Raw genomic sequence first — 23,905 nt, 5'->3', positions numbered from 1 at the left:
AAAAGAAAAAGAAAAGAAAAGAAAAGAAAAGAAAAGAAAAGAAAAGAAAAGAAAAGAAAAGAAAAGAAAAGAAAAGAAAAGAAAAGAAAAGAAAAGAAAAGAAAAGAAAAGGAAAGCTTGGCCTATTTGTATTATGGAAGAAATCTGCCTTCTTAAAAAGCCTCATTTTGTGCTGGTTGAACACTCAGTAGACAAGGAAACTTGGTACACACAATAATTACAAGGGCCTCGATTTTAAAAGCCTTCAGTACCCCCAACTGGGGTAGTTTTCCAAAGCTTTCAGTAGAACTGAACAGGCCTACTCAATTAGAAAAGGCAAGCCATGTTTAGCACCATGCTTGAAAATGCTGAGTATCACATAAGGCTAAAATCTCATCTAGCTAGCAACACTTTTATGGAAGTGTGTTTGTTAAAATATTCCATTTTCCACTTCACCTCTACCTTGCTCTTTTGTGAAATCCCCCTCAACAATTGCTTTCTACTCCCTTTTGATAATGACAGAATAAGAAGCCAAATAAAAAAATTGTGGTAATTTGCTATGATACAGTTGTACAGTGTTCACTATTGGTACCAGTAACGAATCCTTAAGCAGTTATAATATGGACAAGGAAATCAACAAACTGCATGCTAAAGTGTGCTTTCCAGGGGCAAGCTCCATTGCTGCCAGACCCATGACACACCAATGTCTCTCACAGGCTCCCAGTCCTACTGGTGCTGCTGGCAGCAAGGAAGTCAGAGGAGGACACAAGGTGAGGCCCTTCAGAGGTAGCTCAGCTCTACTTCCACATCTGAGAACACCCAAGACATGGGCGGGATCCCATGAGCACAAAGCCAGAGAAGCGAGAAGGCTGGACAGCACAAAGGCATACTTTAAAAAATGAACAAATAAACAAGAGCAAACCAACCAACCAACCCACACCGTACACCACTTCCATCAAGATGATTCACACTTTTTCCCCATCTGGCTGTTATGGGTACAAATTCAGGTTGGCTGTTTCAGCACTAGGCTCAGGGGATTCTACATACCCTTTTCCTTGTGACCTCTCAGAGATAAAATTTGTTTTTAAGGTTTAGTTCCACAGAAATGTAGACATGGAGCTGTCTAGAAGTATCCATAGGAGCTGTCTAGAAGTATCCATAGGGTATAGTTGGCCTCAAAAACTCTCATCTGCCTTACTTTCTTCCCTCTTTCCTCAGACTCCCAAAGAAAGTAATTTACTGATGACTCTTCCCAGAAGTGCCGGAGGAGAACAAGGAAGTAAGTTTAAAACACACAAAAGCTAGAGCTGTAGTAGCTATGAGATAAAGGAAATAAAATGTCTCCAGTTTTCAAAGTCCTCTTGTCAGGTAGAGCCATGATTAAATCATTTGAACAACAAACAAAATAACTTAAGGTTGCTAAGTTTTTAGGTAACTGCTATTCTCACTCAGACAAAAAGTTAATGAGGTATTTTGACTAAAATGTTAAATTATACCCCTCTAAAGCTATCTCAAAATCTAAATTTAGAGTTGATCACTGCAATGTCACAGAAGATGCAGATGGTTAAGGGACCCTTTCATTTTGTTTTATCATTATTTATTAATTTTAAAATTGCAACAGCTATAACATTTAGCCGTTTCTATACAATTCTGTCTTTAATTCATGCTGAGTGAAACCTTATTCCCTTAGTTCTATAGAAACTATTTTGAATAATCTTTTTTTCCTTTTGTGGCAAACTTTAAAATTATATTCACAGAAATAATGTAACTTATAAATGAACTTTTACCAGTCTTATCTATATACAGGTGAAGAATGTTTTGTTTTGTTTTTTATTTTAGGATGAATCACTCCTGAAATAGTTTTAAGTCTTTGACTTTACTGTAGTATTTGAATTCATTTCAAAGCATGTAACTTATTGCTGCCCTTGGGACCAAATATGATTTAAGTCTTCGTGACAGTGCAAGCCAATATGCATGTAACAGCAGTAAATGCGGAGGCCTGATGGTGAACAGAAAGCAGAGAAGCTATGGAGTTAGAGAATTCTGTTTTCCATCCCCGACTCACTGAGGGGACAAAAAAAAGGAGGACTCACTAAGGGGACAAGCCCAGGTAAAAAAAAAATATGGCGTTCTCTGATAATTCTTAAGTGTCACTGTTTACAACATTACAGCACGACTAGAAATGCCCAGATATATACTCATTTAGAAGTTTTGGCTGTGTTTTAATACCATAACTATCTTGAGTAAATATAATTCATTCACCAAACCTACTTCTCTGGCCGACAGGTTCAACTAACAGCCCTATTTGATGGAATAGATTTGAAAGCATTATAAAACGTGGCAGAATTTAACCTTAAACTGGGATTTCTTAAATTATTACCATCACAACTACACGGATTATAATAAAAAAAACTAAAACAAAAACATAAACATTCAACCTCAGGTAAGTCAGATCTTAAAACACAGAGAACAACAACGAAGGAAGAACTTGGCACCTACCCACTTCAGCCAAAGTTTTGATACATGACTCCACTGAGGCCTTCTGAGTTGGGTTTGGCCAGGTACAGTTGTAAATTCTAAAAGCAGACTGCAGTAGTTGAATAAAAACAGGTTGATGTGTCTAAAATCAAAAAGATAAACATGGAAGTTTATACTTTAGAATGTCCTCACAACTGTCCTAAGGTTTGACACAACATAAATCTCATGTGTGGTTTTTAGCTTGTACGCTTAAATTAAATTAAATTAAATTAAATTCTCTTTGCTCTTCAGGACAGGAAAGAATGCAAACCAATTCTGCACCCCTACAGAGGCCAATGCATGTAATTTGCCATCAGATTACCACTGATATCAAACAAAGTACAGAGCAGAAGGACTGAGGAATCTTCCTGGTTCTCAGGTGTATGTACATTTGTCACATAGCATTTTTTCGTATAAGCAACTAGATAAACTTTTATTCTGCAAAAATACCCCATTCAGTGAATCCACAAGAGCCAGCATTGAGCTATCTGCTGGTCAGAGATGTAAAGAGTAAAAATGAAGAGTAAATGATATGAAGTGAAATTAAGCTGCCAGCCAGTAGCATGAGAAGGGACAGAGAAATTAGAGAAAGATACAAAGGTACAGGATTCCTATGTTGTTAGCAGAAGGTATCTCATTAATGGGCTGAATTCAGTATTGGTCTGTCTCTCTTTTTCTTACCTGGAGGCTGGTGCTGTTATCTGAAAACGGAGAATTGAAGAAGCCACTCACAATGCTCATTACAGGCTCAGTGACATATTTCTCCAGAGATGTGTCTGCATGTTTACGATCCGTGGTTGTGTTACAAACCTATAGGAAAGAAGGAGGAAACAATGAGATTTAGAACTTTCAAGCAAGCAAACTATGTTGCTTAGTATTTATTACAACCCATGTAATAATATTTATTCTTAGTACAGATTTTATGGAAAATCTATCAGAGATAACTATCTTACGAGTTTGAGATGTATTTGTTACAGCTTATCTCCCTTCTCGAAGATCCACGCTGTATTTTAAATCTCATTCTCTTCTGAACTAGTTCTTTCTGGTTGGCTGTCTGTTCTTTCAATGAAAAAAAAATCCCCCTAAATCAGAACACTGCATACCACCTACATATTTAGATGGATTCAAGAAGAAAATGAACATTCCCTTCTATTGTGGAGGTGAGTTGGAAGAGGTTTTAGAGACAGATTGAAACAAACACGTTAGGTAAGAAAGATTTCAGGTAATGTTTATCTTCTTGCCACATTCAACACAAATGAGTGGCAAGGGTGAAGCTCATATGCAAAAAATAAATGTTTGAAAAGAGGGAAAGAGAAGAAAATAGCACAGACAATACTAACAGCCTTCCAGATTTCAAGCAGACAACGTTAATTAAGAAAGCCACATGAGGAAAATAGAAAAGACAAGCTAAAAACAATGAAAGAAAAGAACTGATAGCACTGAGACAATTTTGGAGCACAGAAAGATGATTAAATTGCAGGAGGATACGGGCAGATTTGTAGAAGTGATTCCTAAAGACACTCTTTGGTACAATATTAAAAGTTTGTTGCTGCATAAAGATGTCAAGTTTAAAGAAAGGAAAACATTACTGGGATGGTACATACATACTTCAGTATTTCTTCTCTTATTTTTTCCCTCAACATTTGTGAACATCTATACAGAGTTATTTTTACTTTGCATATGTCAGTCTAAACTGTACTAAAAGAAGTCCTAAAAGGAGTATACACAAACCAAGTCAGGGTGAGAAAGGCAGGACTGGACAAACAAGGAGTACAGATGGTACTCATCCTACCTCTTCATTAGCCTTCAAATAAGCAGTTCTGGTCAGGTTTAAAAATAAATGAAAGGCAAAATTATTATTTTTCACCGATGCAAGCCACAGACTTCTGCAACGTTCTAGAGAATCTATGCAAGAACAGAATTTATTTTGTTTACAGACTTCTGGGGTAACCTTCAAACTATCTGAGCTTTTAACACAAAATCATGAATCTGCACAGTACATACTTATCATTACATCACCTTATGGATGGGGAACGGAAGTCCAGAGAAGCTGAGTGAATTGCTTAAGGTCACGAAGAAAAATGGGTGGCAGAACTAGAGACATAATACACAGCACCTGAATCTCACACAGGGCAAATACGCCCTCTAATTACACTGTGCCACTGGGACACTTGGACACCACAAGACAGCAATTTCACCAGCAGCACTTTTAGGAAGGTTACTGACGTGACATCTAAAAGCACCCATGTGCACTGCAAGATACAGCTCACAGGAACACAAAAGCAGCGTCATATGGCAGGCAGAGAAATAAATAAAGATAACTTGAGAGCTGCAAGAATTAGGCACCTGGAGGAGCTTTGCTTGTCTGTTTTTTTAAAATGTGTCAGAGAAACAAGTCACGCTTCCACGTAGTGCAATCTTATCACTTCACAAAAGGAAAGATTTTGGTCAGAGAACCAACAGTGGCTAAAATGGAACAGCAAACATGTCAGCCCTCCAGTTCGGGGAGAGTATGACACCTCCTCTCCCATGGTCCTCATGGAGGTATAATATTAAGATATATAATCAAAATTAGTTGGGAAAAAAAAATGAAATATCATAGAACTGAAAACTTCTTGATATTCTTCTGCTTTTAATTAATCTGCACGGCAATTCTGACTGAGGCTGAGTATTTGTTATCCCGATGGGAAGACAGTGAACTGTGCAGCATTAGTACGGCAAATTTAGAAATCACCAAACCTAAATTCCAAAAATGCTGTTAAGCTTTCCCTTCGCTTGTCTAAAAGTGAATAAGCATGGCAGAACCATATGTGGGGATACCACTCTGCTTCGACATAGGTCTGAAAAATTCCCATCTCAGAAGGACTTTGGAAATTCTCTTATCTGCTCTTATCCCACTGCCCTTCTGGGGACTGAAAGATGTTTCTCTGTGGAAGAAGAAACCTGAAATGCATGAAATGGAGATTAAGATTGAGAAAGCGGTGTTTAAAAACCTCTTAAGAGACTTTGGGACCGAAACTCACATGAATAATATTTCAAAAATTCTGCAGGAGAAAGTCACGATGACTTCACAGCTGTCAGATCTCAGCTCTGTTTTTAATCCTGCTCAGAATACAGCTGCTGACTTACAGAACGAGCCACCTGTGGGAAAGGGAAGCCTTTCCTGGAGCTGCACCCACCTGCTCAGTGATGCGCTCTCAGTCATACACGGGAGAAAGTAGGTTGGCAGAAACAGCAGAAAAAGGTGTCTTTGAAAGAGCAATTGCTTTTGGCAAATGGAATTTAATACACACATCTGCCGACTGCCTGTTTTGCAAGGTTTCACAGTGTTGAAAAAGAATGACAGTTGAGGACTAAATATTTCCTTCTTTGGTCTAGCAACAGATAAAAAAATGGTTTCTTTTTTTCTTATTTCTTTTTTCAGGTTGAAGGAATTCAACCTGAGGATAACACTCTCCATCTTTCACCTTAACGCTCTCTAATGACAGACTCAGACTCAAAGCTCACAAACTCACCCACTGACAGCCATTTGTAGCAGCTAAAAGGAAAGCATTTCCCCTTCCCCCACGCAAAAGCACCTCTTTTAGCTCACTGCAACACAGAGGATCAAAGGGCTCTTTTTCTAAATGCTTTGAAAGGTATTGTAACATCTTTCATGAAGCTGACAGCATTCTAACCGTCCTGATAGCTACATAAAGCTGATGTATTTATAACTCACAGGCTCTGCTTGGGACCCAGAAAGCCAAATACGCTCAATAACATAGAAGATACAACTACCCATGGGGCCTGGCAGAAGAGCAGAACATGCCAGAGCACTTTGGATATGTTCTTTTACTTCTTTTCGCCGATAACCTTAATAAAAAGGGCTAATTAGGCACTTGTCCTAAGGACTTTGCAGGAGAGCAAAACAAAACTGCATTTTGCCATTTGGAGAAAAAAGCACACACACAAAATGTAGCATTAATAAAACACTCAATATTCACCTCTGAAGACCTGGAGCCAAATTTGTCCTATTAGCAAAATATGTGAAAACAAGCTCAAGGCTCACCAACATCAGGATAATTTCAAATCACATGGCAGCATGTCTCCAGGCTCACAAAGTGAACAGCGGACAGATCCCCTCTCTGCATGTATCTGCTTTAAGCCAACAGGCAAGGAAAACTGATCGTGTCAAATAGTTGGGGAGGGGGAGTCTCATCAGAAGGTCAGTACCGTGATATATCAGAAAAGGGCAACCCAGCAAAGGATTTAAAGCAAGAGAAAATACTTCATGGGGGAAAAACAGCAAGGTTAAAAACCAGAATTGTCCTCCAAGAAGGTTCCTGATCTTCATTTGCAAATGAAGTGGGTCCAGAAGGGCTTTTCAGCTAAGCGACAAGGCAAAAAGCAAGAAAACTGAATTTGTAGAGGTCTTGTTACTGCTGAAAACAGCTACCATCAAAAAATAACACAAATATTCCTACGTTAACCTGTGCCCAGAAAAAGGCAAAAATAAAAACATTTATAAGTTTTCTGTTTCACAGAAAAATGAACAGGCCCCTATGCCTATCACACAGCACAAGTCTCAGCACTCATTCTTCCTTTGGCTATAAATCATTGTGACTATGAGTATGGTATTTTCTCCCAATAGGTTTCAAAGAAATGATTTTGTGGCACACTATTACTCTGGTGTAAATGTTTGCTGCAGGACTGAATTGAGATTCTTTTTCCTTTTCTTCTCTAATTTCAACGAAATGAAAGATGCAAGGAGTGAGAACCTCATGGATTATGAAATGCAGTGGACCATGGACAGGGAAAGGATAGGCTTGCACTATGACAACGTGCTCTGTAACACTTCCAAAATACTGTCCAGCAGTCAAACACTGGCCACCAGCACAAAAAAAATAAACACTTGTGTTTCTACTTCTTGAGAAAGAACAACTCCTTTAACAGACATCAATATCAGGCTCTTACAAGAAATACTACCTGCTAGAAAAAGGATAGGTATTGCAAGCTGTACTCATTATGTCACACTAAATTCTCCTCCTGGTTCCGCTAGGGCATGCTATCTTTCCAGAAGTAAAGAGCTTCCCAGTTTTATTTCTTCCAAAATATCAGGAGAGGGAAGCTTAATATCACTTATGTCACTTACGAGTTGAAACTTGATGCAACTCTATCTGGTGACCACTGATGGAACCCAAGGCAACAGCGTGCAGCTGTAACAGGGAAGGGTCAGGTTAGATATCAAGAAAAGGCTCTTCACCAGAGGGCGCTGGGCACTGGAAAAGGCTCTCCAGGGCAGTGGTCACAGCACCAAGCTGGCCAGAGTTCAAGAAGTGTCTGGAACAATGCTCTCAGACATATGGTCTGATTTTTGTGTAGTCCTGTGTGGAGCCTGGAGTTGGACTTTGGATATTCTATGATGCTGTGATTCTAGGGAATTGAATGATTACACTACTATGTCCCATCACCTTGAAGCTGATCATTTATACTAATTAGTATTCTGAAAAAGTAGAGCTTCCACACCTGCCTTTTGCAGCAGTGAGAATGTAGTGACAGCAGAATAAAAGACCAAAAAAAAAAGGCCAAGGTCAAATTAAAGAAGAAACAGGAGACAAAGAATTTCTTTATCCTTGATCCACTATACTAAGAGAGTAAACCTAGAAGATTACAGATGTGGCTGTTTGTTTGTTTAATTACCAGCATAATGACAAGTAATGCACACTCCCAGTAGAATGACAGAACATTTTCAATCCTATTTCTTGTATATCAAACCCACACATCCAATTTATTTTTCTGGAAGTAAAGGGCATGGGTTCCAAGGTGCCCTTCTAGACAAAGAAGACTATTAGCAATTAGCAGGTTAAATGATGATAAATAAAATAAAATAGAAACGACGATCTGTTAAAATATATTCACATTCAACTTTGAAAAAGCAGTGTATAAAATAAATGAAATTCACACAAAGTTCAGTTGTCACCCCTGACTATACTGCAATAAATGACACCTCATGAAACTTACCCTTGCCATATCAACAAGGAAGTTCTCAAATAACTTCCAAATGTGGTTACTGGCATAGATTTCTTTCATTTCCACCTCAGTGTCCACGTAACAGTGGTTAACAAAATTAACATAGGCAATTTTCACCTGCAGGATGAGCAAATACAGAAACAATATGAAACAAAACAACAGAAGCCATTAACATACATATTTTCTGTATGTAAGAATACTGAATGAATAAGATCATCCTTCCAATTCTAAGAAATGCCAATAACAGTAATACTGTATGTTTGGTTCTAAAGATTTAATAGATAAGCATGGCAACAAATACATTAATGTACTTACTGAAAGATCATGTTAAGAAAAATAGAGATGTTTTGCAAAAACTCTCATACCAATTCCCCCACAAAGCAATAATAAAAATATTCATTTAATAGTTAATTACTGTTATTAAAATGATATTCAGACTACAATGGCCTGGCTCAAGAATCAGGAACTGTCAAAATGGAAGACGCCCATGTATTAATCACCTGATCCTTACGGGCTGATGCCTTGTGACAGGCCTGCCAAATACCAAAAAAGGTCTTTAACAGAGATGAGACTGCAATCCTATTTTCTGACAATCCTATGCAGCGCTAATATTCAGAGTAGGTACAACTCAGACCTAAATGGAGGAGAAAGCTTTTGCAGCACTGTGACTACTGCCACAGCAGTGCAGGATTTAACAAGAGGACTGCATTTTCACTCTTCTCCTGTATTAAAAACCTGTGCCGGCGCATCATAAAAATGGATATCCAGTGACTGAAATGTATGTATTAAATACAGACTTTGTCATGGTCAAAGGAGAAGAGATGGTCGCAGTTTAAAGAGGTCAGGAGAAAACTCTTAGATGTGACAGACTTTTACATTTCATTTGTTTGGGCTTTTTTAGTTAGCAGCAGTTAACATCCATGTTAGGAGGAACCATTTGAGCAAAGCAAACATTCTACTTTATAAGAAAAAAATCAGTTGATCACAAGGTGACAAGGTGACAAAGGAATTATATACTTCAGCGAGGCCTAGCTGCATCGATATGAAACCCATGCCTCCAACAGCCTGTAGAAATTCTTCTGACCAATAAGCAGGGCCAGAACAAGGTCCTGCATAGACTGTAAGAAGACTTATTTTGATCACATCAAATTTGGTGCAAGCATTTCCATTCTCATCAGCCCTAAATATTACAGTTCTACTGAGCCATGACTGGTAGTATCTGCAGAATTAGGCCTCTATATGCAAAAAAAAACAAAAAAAAAAAGGTATTTGCCAGACTGGAACTGAATTTAATAAAACAAGACTTCACCCAAAACTCCCAGTGACCTCAACATGGATAGAATGTTACTCTAGAACTTCCAACAGTTCAAAGCAGAGGAAAAAGATTAGCCTGACAAATCACTTAGCTTACTCTTTGCAACTAACAGCCAGAAGTTTAGCAGAGGACTAAATTCTGACAGTAGCTGGACAAACCCAGAAAAACAACAACAAAAAATTCTCCTGATCCAAAAATCTGACTATCAACAGGCAGTTCAAATAAATATTAACAATCCTTTCTCATTTATTTACCTCCACAAGCAACACCTGTTTCCAGCCTCTTTTCTGCATAAATACTCAACTTTTCAGGATATTAGAAACAGCAAAATATTTCTGTGTTTTCTAAAAATTGTAATTCTGCTTCATCATTCAGTGAGTCTTACCTCAGGTATGCAGTCATCGTGGGTCACCACTCTCACTATATCATCCAGTGGCAGGAGCGAATTGCACTTGATCTCTGTATATACATTCTTTCCTTCTGTACAAGCTGCGAGCAACTCCACTAGAGTGATGTGATACGCTAAGGGTCCACTCTCGTCTGCTCGATCTCGCTCTGAACACATCATTTGGAGTAGAACTGGAAATGATGCTCTATCATTGTAGAATATCAGCACATCTTCACCCCCATTTATCAGCTGAAAAAGATACCACAACACTTTAAGAACCCTGCACTGCAATCATTTTCTTAATTATTTTGCTCTACCTTTAAGTACACAACAATTCTCTAGCTAGAGAGCCCTCCCCTCCCGCAAAAAATAAAAAACATTAGTCTGATGCTTACAAAATGCACATGTCAAAACAATGGCCAAGGTAAACTGCTCTTATCTACATAAGTGTAAATCTGGAATAACTCACCAAGGAATGAGCTCGTGCAAAGTGAACTTGAAGTTTAATCTCTATATAGCTCTCTGATTACCTAAGACATTAGGCTATCCTTGTTATTCCCACCATCTCAGTGTCTGTTTGAAGTTAATTAATTACTCTTATATCCTATTGTAAGGCCAGGATGCATTATTATCCCCATTCTACTTGAGGTACAGAGATATTAATCTTATGTACACCTTACCGAAAAAGCCTGTGGCTCACCCAGAATTTACCTGAACTCTTCTGCACCCCTGCTCAGCATTTGAAACAAAGGACAAGTCTTCCTAACCTGTGGAAATCTGACAGATGGGTCTTGACACTGTCATTGTCATTCCAGCACTTCCACTTAACAGCAAACTGGTGTATGTGAAAAATATTTGAATTTACTACAAGTACATCGCTCATCTCAAGAGGATCCAGAGCAGAAATAGATGCTGGCAGCTCCACCTCAGCAGATCTCATGGAAAAGTTTTGTTCTGATATGGTTTTGAACATCTCCCCCAAACACATACACAGAATATGCCTACTGCCAGTGCTGCTCTGTGAGCTTGGACGAGACAGCAGACCTGTCTTCTCTTCATCACTTCCCTTTCAAGCATAGTTCACTATTAATGGAAGTGAAAATAAGTTCCCATAAACCCTTTTTAGTGCAGAATACAAATTGGAAGCACAACAGCCGTATGTATTTTGTGAATAAGGCATATGACATAGTCTGCATGTGACATGAAATCATAGCTTACTGAATTTAAGGGTAGAAGTAAAGATTGGTGGAGCTGTAAAGAAATAGGAAAGCAGCACAAGAAGGAATGAAAGCTAGTCTCCCAGAAGAGCTGAAAAGTAACAAAATTCAGAAAAAATTTCATTACATTTTTCCAATGTTTCAAACTGTGATTTCCTCTCTGCTTGATTATTTTCACTTTGATAATTGTGTAGACTGAATTGTGAATTCAGTCACTCCTTCTTTTTCTATTTCTCCTTTTTACTCTTTGGTTTTTAAAATGTTTCCACTCAGACTTTCCAATAGATATTTTCTGGACACTGAAAAGAGGAAACGTTTAAAAGGACAAATGCTTGGAAGGGAAGAATGAGACAATATGGCAATTCAGAAGTCATACATTTCACTACTCTCAATGACAAAAAGGACAATAGGGAAAATATGAGTATTCAAAATGTTGGAAAGTTGACATTTTTAATGCTGATAACTGGAATACTACACTCTTAAGACACTTCAAATACAAAATTATAAAAAAATCCACACCTAGCCCTCTGAGAAGGTATGTACCTGTAATTTCCCATTAGTTTGACCACTACATTCCCATAATTATTTTCCTCTTATGAATGTTTTGCAAAGATGAATGACAAGATTCTTTTTTTCAATCTTACATCAAATCCACATACATCTGTTCCAGTGTTGCTGATAAAAGGGCAAGTCAAAAGGATCCCTTGTCCTTTTATGTACCTATTACTGATGAATAAGGAAGAAATACCATGAGGTATTAGATTGTGAAAAGTGGTTCTGTATGTCATGTTTGCTACAGTCTGACTGATGAACCACAAATAAAAGCAGATAATATTGCATAAGCATGGGAAGAGCTAAGGGGATGAAGTAAATGCAAGGCAAGAAGATATTAGTGTATTTCCCCAACTTATCCATTTTTAATTGTGACTTGCAAAGGAAATCCACTGACCTGTACAGATAATATGATTTCACTAAAAACAGAAAAGGAAGAGAAGTATCTGTCACTAACTATGTGAAGTTCTTACTGAGTTCAGTGAACTCAACGGTAGTGGGCAAAAACAAACAAACAAAACAAATCAAAGTAGTAAAAACACATTTTCTTCCACTAAGTTATATTTTAAAGGAGTTAAGAATTCTATTAAAGTATAATGAATGGTGGACAGTATCAAAGGAGTTGCTCATGCTCTGCAATGTATCATTCCGAAACACTACAGATAATAGAAAATTCTGCTACCACGTTGATTTGGTTCAAAAGTAAACTCTGCTTTCCCTTTTGTAATAATCTTTGCACTGGCAGACACTTCTTGTTCCAGGAACCTCAAAGCATGCTTGTAACGATAAAAAGTGCCCTAAGGGACATCTCAGGCAGGTGATGCTCAGTAGCACTCTGTGGACATAGGGACCAAGATATGAGAACGCGTGAATGAGCCAGACTGGGAATGTTCACTGTATCTTATGCTGAAAAGTACTCTTTCCAATGATCTGTGTGCGTGAGCTAAAAAAAGTAAACATGATTAGTTTATCCCTTACTCCCACTAAACAGGAATAAGATATAATTCTCAGGGGTAAAAGAAAACACAGGAGTAGTTGCAGGCATGTTGCATATTCACTCTATCTTGTCTTGTGGTAAATTGTTTACACACCCCATCTGGAGGCATAGAAAAGTTACATTGCTTGTTTAAGGTCACAAAGTACATCTCAACTGTTTGCTTACGAATAGTCCTGGATTCATCTAGTTCAACCATTAGGCTACACTGTTTATTACATTGCAGTGCCATTCACGCACCATTCAAATTTCACTATTGGTATTCTTTTCTAACAAATCATAATTGTTAATCTGTAATTCCCTGCTTTTTTTTTTAAGCATGCAGTGATGTACAGGTTGAGGGCTGATCTTCTGAAATGGAGCTCTGCAGAGAAGCACCTGGTCGTTGTGGTGGACAACAGGTTGGCCATGAGCCAGCAGTGTGCCCTTGTGGCCAAGAAGGCCAATGGGAACCTGAGGTTCATTAAAAAGAGCAAGTCAAGGGAGGTTATCCTCCCCCTCTACTCTGTCCTGGTCAGGCCGCATCTGAAAAACTGAGTAAAAGTCTGGGATCCTTGGTTCAAAAATGAAAGGAATATCCTGGAGAGAGTCTAGTGGGAGGACATAAAGATTATTAGGAGCTTGGAGCATCTCCCTTCTGAGGAAAGGCTGAAAGATCTAGGACAGTTCAGGATGAAGAAGAAAAGACGGAGGGGGGATCTCATCACTACTTACAAACATTTAAGCTGGAGAAGTCAAATGGATGGGTTCTTTTCTGTGATGTGCAGCAACAGAACAAAGGGTAAATGACAAAAACTGCAACACAGGAAGTCCCATACAAACATGAGGAAGAACTTGTTTACTGTGAGGGTGACAGAGCACTAGAACAGGCTGCCCAGAAAGGTTGTGTAGTCTCCTTCTCTGGATATATTTAGAACCTGCCTGGACGTTTTCCTGTGTTAACTACTGTAGGGAACCTGCTTTAGCTGGGGCTTGGACTTGATCTCCAGAGGTCCCTTCCAACCCCTACCATTCTGTGATTCTGTGATTTTACTCTCTTCAGTAAAAATAAGAGTGTTTCCCATACCAAATTCTTGCAAAAACATGATTTAAATGTCATACCCAAGTTCATTTCATTTTTCATCATGCAGTCAATTTGAAAATGCAATATAACAATTTATGTTCTGCTCTTACATATCGGTAACAAAATGCATTTAAATTGAGGAAAGTCTCAAAACTGTGTTTGATCAGAAAGTAAAAATCCATAAGAAGCTAAGGTGAATGGGGAAATATCTAAAAGCATTAAGGCACAAGAACAATTTGAATTATGTAAATCAAAGGCTTGTAATTGAGATTACATTTTAAAACACTTCAGTCAAATTGAAAAGGTTGAGGTAGATTTCATTAAAGGTTATCCATGTAAGCCAAAGCTTTATTTTCTCAATTAGAAGTTTTTCTTCTTTGTTGCTGTGGAATTAAATTTCTTCAAGTTTTAGTTCTATTCATACCACAACTAAAGCTTATTTCTGCTTTCTTTCTGAAGATGAACTTTGAAAACGCAAATGAACTTTGAAAGTAAAGAAAAATGTTTGTTACTGTGATCTTACCTGGGCTTTTGACCATATTCTATTTTACCCACTAACTCACTGAGCTTTTAAAACAATTACAGTTAAATGCATGAGTGTCTGCAAGTCAAAGACCTCATTTATCATGCACACTATACATGCAATTCTACTTGCAGAGAAGTCAATTAAGTATTTTGTTAATAACATCACTGGCATAAAGATACATCCACAAAATACTCCGTGGAATTTACCAGGTCAAATTCCACGTTCATTTAGTTAGGGTAGCTCTACAAACTCTATCAGAAATGCTCCAGAATTACAGCATTGTAAACAAAAGCAGAAAGTAGGAGGAAGGGTCTTTACATGGCTACATAGTTAAAAAAGTGGTCTACACCACTACTTAGATAGATCCATTGGGATAAGAAGCAAACTATGGGGCAAAACCATACCAGAATATGCAAGATGGATTTGTACATGGGATCCTAACGTACACCACAGGAAAATGAAGGTTATGCTACTCAGATTTACATGGTAATCTTTTACATATAGACATATTGTTACCAATACGATAACACCCATGTTTTCTTTCTAGTAGCTACACAGATGGCCCTATAAAATTAGACTAAATTCCCTGAAAGACTGAATTGCTAAAATATTACTTATGATACTATTTAAAATTCTAAAGCTACAATGCCATTGTATCCCATTGGTAGTAAGATTGGAGAAAGCAATCTCAGAACACTAGTATGTTAAAAAGATGTGAACTACTAACATACAAACTATTAACTTACCTCTGTCATTACCATGTCCTGGCATTTTTTCACATATTTGCCATCTGCTTTTACAATGGTCTGCAGGAAACGTAGGTATTCCACATGACGGCCATGGGTCTCAATGCAGTGTACAAAGTGCTGTACCACTCTCTCACTAATTTCATTACAAAGAAGGTAATTATTCATGAAAATATGCCGCATGGTTTCAGCTTCCAGAAGCTAAGAAATAAAAACAGCAGATTCATTTTAAGATTGAAAGATTCACAAGACTGTAGGCTAGAGAAAGGCACACCAGTAAATGAGGACTGGAAGAATCCAGTGCCCACCAGTCCAGAGATTAACAAGGAACTTTAAGGTTACTTCAATTTCTGGATTTTACGATGGCATTTACCTTTTCCTAGGACTACAAAATGATCCTAAAGTAGACATTAACAAAATCTATGTTCATGTGGAAGGTGAAGACACACTCATAACGCACTGTACACTGCCAGAGAACTCCATAGGGACTTTGGTATTCAAGACAACTGAGACCACATCGATACTATTCATCATTAAACTTGGCATAGAGATCCTCCAGAAAGCTGCTTACCTACTTCTAGCATCCTCTATGGTTGATAGAAGAAGGCATTTTTAGCACATGAATCAATGCATACATAGCCTGATCCCTCTCTGACGGCATATCTCTTTCCACATTAATTACAGAGGGACCTTAAGGTTATTTTTCTATCAGTAAATAGAATTCTTCAATAGGAGCAGATTTCTACTAAGAAAGAGAGACTGCTAAGAACCCAGTAGCCAGACTGTATACATTCTGGGAGTTTCTCCTTCAAACTTCTCTTCCAAAGTCAAGTGTGCTCCTGGAGCACACTTTTATGTTTGGCATCATTTCAAAGGATGATTGTGCCACAATATGAACAAAAGCACAGTAACTGAGCTGATTGGAAGATGAGCATCAAAAGAAAAAATGTGTAAGAGCAAATAGGCTCCATACTTGGTACTTGAACTTACTGTGAATGTTGGATAGGACGAAATCTGAGATCCAGTGCCCCCCATGGAAAAGCCTGCACCCTTCACTAACTTCATAATTAAATAAATAAATAAACACTTCCTTCAGAGGACTACTGTACTAATATTCACACTTTCTAAAAAAAACATATTATGCTCAGCTGTTCTGCCACTGAAAGAGGTGTCATTTTATACATCATAGTTGTAAACACAGACATATATAAAGAGTTGGACTGTGACAAAGAGGTCTAATGCAAAGACAGTGATTAATAAAGGAAAAAAAATTCATTAGTTGAATCAAATGGAATAACCATTGACAAAAACATGTCAGGCTTTGTTACCATACAAGCCTCATGAAAGCATAATCACAGCATTTTCTTCCCTGACTCACAGTCCAGATGTGAGTGAGTTAGAATGAACGAGTTTTAACTCATCCTCATGAATTATCATAGTCAAGCTACACAAGATGTGATGATGCGACCCATGTTAATAGATACTACCAGTAGGTAACACTGTTTTATACTTTAAAAACAACAACATTAAAAGCAATGACTTAAAGGGCAATGATAAAGGAGAAAAGATAGGAAAGAAAAGAGGAAGCAGAGAACACGTAATTTAACAACATTATTTACTTAGCACTGTCATTTTTCACTGATTCTATATTTTATTTAAAATGACATACTTACCCCCGGAGTTAGGAATAAATTGAGATTTTTATGGAGGAGAACCTGATTCTGAGGATTTCCTCGGCAGAAATTCTGAAGAAAAGTATGGGCTAGATTCATAACTTCATTCATCTTTTCATCGCTCTGGAGAAAGAATTGAAGAATGCTTCAGCTGGACATACCTAAACACACATTATATACCTGCACTATATGAATTCAAGATGGAACAAACCTGAGCCTGTTTAGGGTAGGAATTCTCCCTCTGGAAAAAGCAACTTATCCAGTTTCCTTTAGAGTTCATTAACACTGTACCTTACTGTGAAGCTACTTGACCATAGGGAGACACAGGTAACAGCACAAACACTAAAGTTTCTAATTCTTTCCATCCATTTTTCTTAGCCTCAGGTCTCATGGCTTAGTCTGCAGTTACCATTCTTTTACAGATTTCTGGAGGAACTATGGTGTTTTTTTTGTTGTAATAATTGCAAGACATTAAAGATACTAAACTCAAAGCATGGTTTCCTAGTGCAGCTTTATCATTTCCTAGTTTGAAAAAAAAGTGGTAAGTGGCTTGATATTCAAAAGCACTCACTAGTCTGTAATGATTCCAACTTGTGAAAAGCTTTGGCTGTTATATAGTTATACATAAAATACACGTGCATGTCTGTGTCAATCACATTAGTGATCAAACAAATAACCTACACAAATATATATGCCTAGACTCATTCAGATTTTATATTTCTCTCACACAGTACTCAAACTATGATGTAATGAACCACCTATATGAACAAGCACTAATTATTATATTGAATCCAGTGTCTCTATCAAAATATTTATGTATTACAGTCAGGAAAATGCAGCCCAGAGGTTTTATCTCCTTTCAGTGCTTCATGTAAGATCTAAAAAGATACTCTATTTAAAAGCTCATCTAAATCATTCACTTATTTGCTCACAGTCACTAAATCAATACAAATCACATCATTTTATGGAAAACCTACAAGTGGACCTAGGTTAGAGGCTGGCCATCACAGAAACATTGAAATTATTTCAGAATTTGTCCCTGAAAGCTTGTTTGTCCATCGTACGTATCTACAATAGCACTCATATCAGGACCTAACAGAGGAATTTAAATACTTCGCCAAGAGCTCTCCTGAATCATCATTTATGAATGTACAGTATGTCTGCAATTCTAAGGTTTCCACATTTTAGGAATGGGATGACAGCACAATGATATATACAGGAACCTAAAGCAGTCTACATTAACTCCTAATAAAACACATTTTGTGTAGACAGTCTTACCTTCTTAAACTTTATCCTGATCTCATTAGTATCAGTGGAGAGAAATCCATCATTATTTTATGTTTGTACCACAGCTCACAGAATTTAGCATGAAGAATTTTTCAAATTGATTCGTGGATCTTTGGAGACCTTCCTTTTATTGAGTTCATGTCCTTTACCATCAATATTATCAGACTAACCTTTTCATAGGGTATCTGCAGAAGATCCAAGACTACCAAATGGGCACCCATATTCTTCAGCAATCGCTGCTGCTGATTTCGACACTTTTTGTTCTGAACACAAAGTTTGCTGAGTCGAACCAAAATCTGTAAACAAATAAACAAATATGTAGGCAAAAAGGAAATAAAACATTAAATAAAAACATAAATAGAATATTTTAAAATAATTACTAAATCAATTTATCGCACAAGTATTAAAAGTTTCTTGACAGATGCACCAACCTCTTTAACAATGTTGTAGTTATTGCTTTTATTGCTGTCTATCTGGGGTTTTTTGGTTCCATCCTGTATTGGACTCAAAATATTTGGCTCCTGTAACAAAGAACATATAACAAGAATAGATCTACTGCATTTTCCTCAATATTAATTAATTATGCAAGGCAACAACAAGTGAATAAACAGCATTATAGCACCTCATGGGGAACAGACAACGTAGACATTAAAGAAGACAACCCTTCAATAACCATCCATATGTTACTGTCCAGTGATTTAGAAGATTCACATTCATATCCTTCCCTCATTTCAAATTTCCAACATGATTTGAGACAATTATTCTATGTCCTCATGCTTCTGATCCTCCTACAAGAGAGCATACCCTCAAAACATTGACCAGATACAGGAAAGAATCAACTAGGAACTCAGGTACTACGAAAACAAGGACCTTACCAGTAGCACATTTTCAAGTTTCATTTTGTCTTCAAATTTTCCTAGTGTCTTAGGAAAACGAATTGGGCTAAAACAGACGTGCACACCAATCAGAATGTTAATGGTACCTGAAAACTCCCTCTGAACTTTCTTAGCTGATTGTGAAGATTAGAAGTTCTATAAATTCCATCTGGTCTTAATTTCCAGCAGGGCAAGAACAGCTAGCTGAACCACTTGGCCATGAAAGCTGTTTATAACAGTGTCAGCACTGCTGTTCAAGCATGGTCACGTTGATCTATGCGACAACAGTGGATTTTTATTTGTTTAGGTTTGTTAGTATGCATGCTGCCTTCTCTCTGCCTGTTTGAATCAATACTTTGGAAGATATTTCAGGCTCTTTGCTATAATTAACCACTCTCTCCTGTTCTGGGACTGTGGGTTAACCAAGATTAATCTACCTGTTCTTTTTATCAGACTTCTTCCTCAATCAAAGTAGTTTTATAATCCATGTGAACTATACATCTTATCTGGAAATGCTGATCAGCATTAAACTGCAGAATCTATCCCTATCTCCTAACAAATAAAAACCTGTTTATTGAACCCATAAGAGTATTCCACAGATGTAGTTATCAAGAGCTAATCACACCACTGGGATACCACAGACACTCAGCTGCATATCTTGCCTTGTTATGCCCCACGATAGACATTCTCTGTCACACTTTTCCATAAGGGATGGGAAGTCGTAGAGCTTGCACTGAGAAAGGTTCTCCCTGAGTATTTCTCACTTCTAGGATAAGGGATTTAAACATTTCCACAACCAAAGCAAACTACCAAAGACTAGAATAGGAGAGCAAGGAAATGCTAAGCACTTGAGAGTGCTGAAAGTTTTTACCACTTGGAACCTGAAGTTGTGAAGTTGAGAAATTCTGTAAGTACCACTGCACTGTATTCCACTTTCCCCTATAAGTCCTTTTACTGAGACTTCTTCTCAGAGTTGTGTTTCTGGTGCTACATCATCAAAGCACCCTCAAGTGAGAAGACAACAAAAACACACTTTTCATAGTCCACACTAGTCCACAGTCCACCTTAACAGAGACAACCAAGCAGAGTCTTTATTTGCTTTTCCTAAGTAAGGCTCAGTTACATGAGATTAGTTTCAGCATTCCTAATACTATGTGATACCTAATTTATGTCTGACTTAACTCCAAACACTCTCCTAAAGTTCTGAACTCCACTTCCTATCAAGATGATCCTGCATAACTGTAAGGTTTATTGTTATGTTGCAGAGAACTCTGAATACTTTGTTTAGAAGAACAGGGCCACTCTCAAAACTTCTGTTTCTGGAGTCATGTGATTGCATGTAAAACAAACAAACAAACAAACAAAACAAACACATTCAGCCCAAAGTTATTAAAACAAAAGAGGCTGAAAAAATGATCCAAAAATACTTGGAAGACCAAGGATAAAGAAATACATATGATTTTTTTTTAAAACACAGCGGTCTTGCAATGTCAAGACAGAAGTGTGGGCTTAAGATACTGTTGTGGAATGTAATTTAAGCCTTTGTGCACACTTCAGTGTTGTTTGTGAGAAACTAAGCACAAGCTAATGGACCTTATTCCTGAGGGCCTACAAGTTCATCCACCTCAGTACTGAATATTGTGGACTGATTAAAAAAAAAAAAGGGGATTTTACAAGGATACTCTTCTGCTTGAAGCTAGTCACCTCTTCATACATTGTATATTATGACCAGCACCTTACCTCTTAAGTCTCACATAAGATATCAAAGAGAGAATTCACTACATAAAGTAGTTTTGTAAGGTAAAAACATTTCATGATTTCTCATTTTTCATTAAAGAATAATTTATCAAGGAAAGAATAAAGGACAAAATTCTGAGCTACTGTACATTGGTACAGCTCTCATGGAATTATTATCAGATAAGCTAACCAGTTATGCAGACTATATATTACTGTTCTGACACAATATGCTCACAGACCTGTCAGAGATAATACTGTACATCTACTGAAGTAGTGCTAATCCTTACAGACCCACTGATGCCTCATGGGAAAAACTATTGAAAACATTTCACTTAGAAATGCTTCTGTCTAAAGCACGTTGTTCTGAATCCTCCTTCCTTGAGTTTCCTTAACATTTGAGCTATCTTTTTGAACAAAAGGATCTTATTACACTTCAAAAACATATTATTGCTTAAAAGAAACAGAAAATCAAAACACATTGTAATATCCTGCTGCAATTCTGTATCCTGTCTTCCCATTCCATTTTCCATTCATTAAATATATGAAGGACCATTTTCTTTCCTACTAGAGCTAATCTTGAAGAAAGAAAGCAGGAAATCACACCCACTTAAGTTCATAAAGCCCTTATTCCTCCCCAGTTCTGACACAATTAAATTCAGTTACCTTCTATCAGAAAAGAATTAGGATCTACACTGTCACAAGAAATCAGGATTATACCTCGAAAGATTGAATTTCCCCTCCTCTGAAGCCCCATAAAATCTACTTTCCCATCTGACAAGCCAAGTGACTTCTAAATATCTGTAACTATTCACTGTCTTCTCAATGGCTCCTAACCCTTCCAAAATACACCAGCTTCCCAATCCTGTATAATCTACACTTGGCTTTCTACATTTTTGCCAGGAGAAGAATCTACTAAGGAAGAAAATAAGGAAAGTGATGTGTTAGAAAATCACTTACACTGATGAAAGTTACGGAGCAAAATTAAATGTTGGGGGAAAAGCCTGCTCTGCCTACTATTATGCCACAAACCTCAACCAGATCAAATCTTGTAAAACTTCAAATTTTCTTACAAACTCTTGTCCAGTTGGACAATTATTTAAGGACTTCAGCCTTCAAAGAAAAACAAAAAATAAACAAACAAATAAATAAAATCAGGTATTCATGGTTCAAGTCCAAGAGTCTCTCAAAACACAAAGTTCCCCAAGATCTGGAAAATCAAAGGTTAAAAAAAAAAGGGTTACACTTTAAAAATCTAGATTTTCTTCAGTCACTCTTCTGCTTGGTTGACTGTAGGCTTGCTAAGGGTGTTTGAAAAGCACTCAATTGTGCTCCTCTCTCCTAGCTTCAAGAACAGATATTGCCTGCTCCTCTTAGCAAGTCAACACAACTCCCAAGATGTGATTCCAAATGACTTCCATTATGTCATACGTTATGGCTTGCTTGCTGGGCAGAAAGGAAGGCAACTCTGTGAAGTAAGAATGCAGTTACTGAAAAGCGCAGAAGTGAACGCACCGATAATGTGATTCAACACACTGATTTTAAAAAGTTTTATCTTCTATTCTGTCTAATCCTAAAGCCCAGACATAATATTGGTCACTCTCCACTACTTTGATTTACCAGATCATTAGTTTGCAGTTGCTCATCAAACTACACATTCATATTGAAACAATTCCAGCAGCAAAGGCATTAAACTCACCTCTATTGGCTCTTCTCCCCCTTTGGTTTGATTATCGCCCCCTTCTCCACTCTCATAATTACTGCTTTTTTCAACCCACAGCTCAGATTTTTCTACAGTCAGACGCAGTTGATCAAGATCAGCCTTGATTTGCTTGTAGTTATCAACATCTTGATTAGACACCAACAATTGAACCTATAAATACAGTAAATCGTAAAGCTATTACAGCACTCGCATTTAATCTGGGAAACTCGCTCAACAGTTTCCATTCTAGGACCCTGAGTTCAGAAGTTTTTTGTAACCTTCCCTATGAAATTAAAATATGGCATATGTGGTGTTTTTAGCATCCATTCAGTAAAAATCTATAGGAGAACTTTGGTTACCCAAAGTAGGATAGCTATAATATTCACATCATTCTCCATCCTTCCTTAATACGCTGCAAAACTTCTTCAGCGCAACTACATATTCACAAGGCCTTGAGCTCTCAACAGAGCAAGCTCTGATGCCATGATGATGATCCTCATGATATTGAAACAATATAATTTGAAATAGCTTAATCTATCAACATAGTACTAAGAAAAAGAGAACAAAGAAGAAAACAAAAGAGAAAAATAATGATATGTCAAGGAATCAGGAGATCCAAAGAAATGTCAGAATGGCCAGCAACTTAATGATCACCATCATAACCAAACAGTGAGAAATACTGGATCTTTAACACCATTAGTCCAGCTTAAAAAAAAACACAAACTTGTTTGAATAGCTCATGAACTGTTCAGGCTTGCATAGTTCCCACTTTCTGAGCAGTTGCATCTCACCAAGATTAATCGCACTTTAGTTTTCCTGTACTGCTTAAATTGTCTGTTCCTGCTTAAATTGTCTGTTCCTGCTTTTCACTGTTATTTCTAGTTCTTTATTTACCACGATCTACACATTTCCTTTCTTTGTAATGCTCTTTGCTCTCCCAAGATCATTAATGAAGATGATATACCAAAAAATACAATAATCTTCACAGTAAACTGATAGGCACCATTAAGAAATCTTATTTATTTAAAGAAATACAGTCCCATGGCAGACAGGAAAACTGATAGGAACACTGAAAACAAAAAATCACTACTTGCAGGCAAATATTCACTACCTTGTAATACAAAATTGTCATCTTCTTCTCATAGCTTAGTAAAACCTTGTTATTTAGCAGAACTTATGAATGTTGCTCACCTACAGATATTCATATTCCAGGTTCTCTATACTCTTTTCTGTGTATTTGCCAATTAGCCTTTTTCTTCCTTTATGAAAACATGGTAAGCTATTCAAATCCTTGCTAGCCTGGTAATAATAGCTATTTATGCACCTAA

General features: G+C 37.3%; 1 protein-coding gene across 3 annotated transcripts in view; it reads right to left on the bottom strand.

Annotated features, from left to right (window-relative positions):
• Window positions 1–23,905, bottom strand: part of ITPR2 (inositol 1,4,5-trisphosphate receptor type 2) — a 234,261-nt gene that overhangs the window by 133,744 nt on the left and 76,612 nt on the right. For all 3 annotated transcript variants that reach the window (XM_031555252.1, XM_010715644.3, XM_019616758.2), the window contains 9 exons: window positions 22,575–22,748; window positions 18,698–18,787; window positions 18,437–18,562; window positions 16,980–17,102; window positions 15,307–15,507; window positions 10,206–10,457; window positions 8,497–8,622; window positions 3,178–3,306; window positions 2,479–2,599 (listed from right to left, as the gene is read on the bottom strand). In XM_031555252.1, the coding sequence (XP_031411112.1) occupies window positions 2,479–2,599; window positions 3,178–3,306; window positions 8,497–8,622; window positions 10,206–10,457; window positions 15,307–15,507; window positions 16,980–17,102; window positions 18,437–18,562; window positions 18,698–18,787; window positions 22,575–22,748 (1,342 nt within the window). The remainder of the gene's footprint in view (window positions 1–2,478; window positions 2,600–3,177; window positions 3,307–8,496; window positions 8,623–10,205; window positions 10,458–15,306; window positions 15,508–16,979; window positions 17,103–18,436; window positions 18,563–18,697; window positions 18,788–22,574; window positions 22,749–23,905) is intronic.

The sequence above is a fragment of the Meleagris gallopavo genome, chromosome 1 (assembly GCF_000146605.3).
Source record: "Meleagris gallopavo isolate NT-WF06-2002-E0010 breed Aviagen turkey brand Nicholas breeding stock chromosome 1, Turkey_5.1, whole genome shotgun sequence".
Lineage (NCBI taxonomy): Eukaryota > Metazoa > Chordata > Aves > Galliformes > Phasianidae > Meleagris > Meleagris gallopavo.
Note: the sequence above shows the minus strand (reverse complement) of the source record. Positions and strands in the feature narration are given on the sequence as shown.